We start from the raw sequence: 1,264 nt of genomic DNA on the forward strand, positions 1-1,264 counted from the left end.
ATTCTGCATTGGTGAGTTTGCAATAGGGTCGAAGCCAATTCAAATCTCCTAAGAACTTTTGGAAGTCATTTAAGGTTTGAAGTGTATCCGTTCTAAGTACAATTTTGGAAGGCTGGACCATGGTGTTCGTTAATTTTGTACCTAAGTATTCTTTCACTGGCTGAGTCTGGACCTTTTCAGGAGCTATGTGAAGGTTCCATCGACATAACTGTTGCATTAGATCCAGAAAGGCCTTCTGTAATTCTTTTTCAGTACTGGCACAGAGCAAGATGTCATCCATATAATGGTAATGCTCTCTGACAGGCTTAATAGCTCTATGTACATATAACTGGCACAAGGTAGGGCTATTCGCCATGCCTTGAGGCAGAGCAATCCATTCAAAACGAGCATCAGGGGAGGCATGATTCATAGAGGGTAAAGTAAAGGCAAATTTATCAGTGTCTGAATCATGTAAAGGTATAGAGAAGAAGCAGTCTTTTATATCTATGATTATAGTTGGCCAGTCCTTAGGCAAAGCAGTTATTAGCGGAAGGCCTAATTGAACTGGACCCATGATTTCCATGCTATTATTTACAGCTCTCAAGTCATGTAACAGTCTCCATTTACCAGACTTCTTTTTAATCACAAAAATGGGTGTATTCCATGGAGAAGTGGAGGGCTTGAGATGTCCTAATTGTAGTTGTTCTAATACTATTTGGTGGGCTGCGAGTAGTTTCTCCTTGGGCAGGGGCCACTGAGGCACCCACACTGGTGTAACAGTCTTCCATTTTATAGGTATCTGCTCAGTGGCCCCTAAGAAAAACCCAGGCCCTTGCGATATTGCCTCTCCTTAATTGGGACGGGTGACTGGCGACCATCTTTGCATAGGCCAAGCCCTCTTCCAGGAGTATACCCCATGGCTTTCATCATGTTTTTGCTCTGGGGACTATAAAGGTCTTCAGTAACAAGTCTAACCCCCATTTCCTGCATAACGCCGTGACCCCACAGCATCATGGGGATGTTCAACATAAAAGGCTGGAACACCCCAGAATGACCCTCATCATCCTGCCAAGTGAGGAATCCTGCACTACGCTTTGGCTCCTGAGCATATCCGATACCCCTCAGAATTTGAGCTGAATCTTGAGTTGGCCAGTTACATGGCCAATCAGTAGATTTAATAATGCTTTGGTCTGCCCCCGAATCTAAGAGTCCCCATAATTCGATACCCTGCACTTTCAATTTAGCCATAGGTCTTTGGCCCATATCCAGGTTGAGCCAGACTCCA

General features: G+C 44.3%; 1 protein-coding gene across 1 annotated transcript; it reads right to left on the reverse strand.

Annotated features, from left to right (window-relative positions):
* Window positions 1-792: 792 nt before the first annotated feature.
* Window positions 793-1,227, reverse strand: LOC115069158 (endogenous retrovirus group K member 7 Pro protein-like). The gene has a single exon (XM_029560370.1). The coding sequence runs from the start codon at window positions 1,225-1,227 to the stop codon at window positions 793-795; it is 435 nt and encodes a 144-aa protein (XP_029416230.1).
* Between the last annotated feature and the right edge of the window lie 37 nt (window positions 1,228-1,264).

The sequence above is a fragment of the Nannospalax galili genome, unplaced genomic scaffold (genome assembly GCF_000622305.1).
Source record: "Nannospalax galili isolate Female #2095 unplaced genomic scaffold, S.galili_v1.0 scaffold710, whole genome shotgun sequence".
NCBI lineage: Eukaryota > Metazoa > Chordata > Mammalia > Rodentia > Spalacidae > Nannospalax > Nannospalax galili.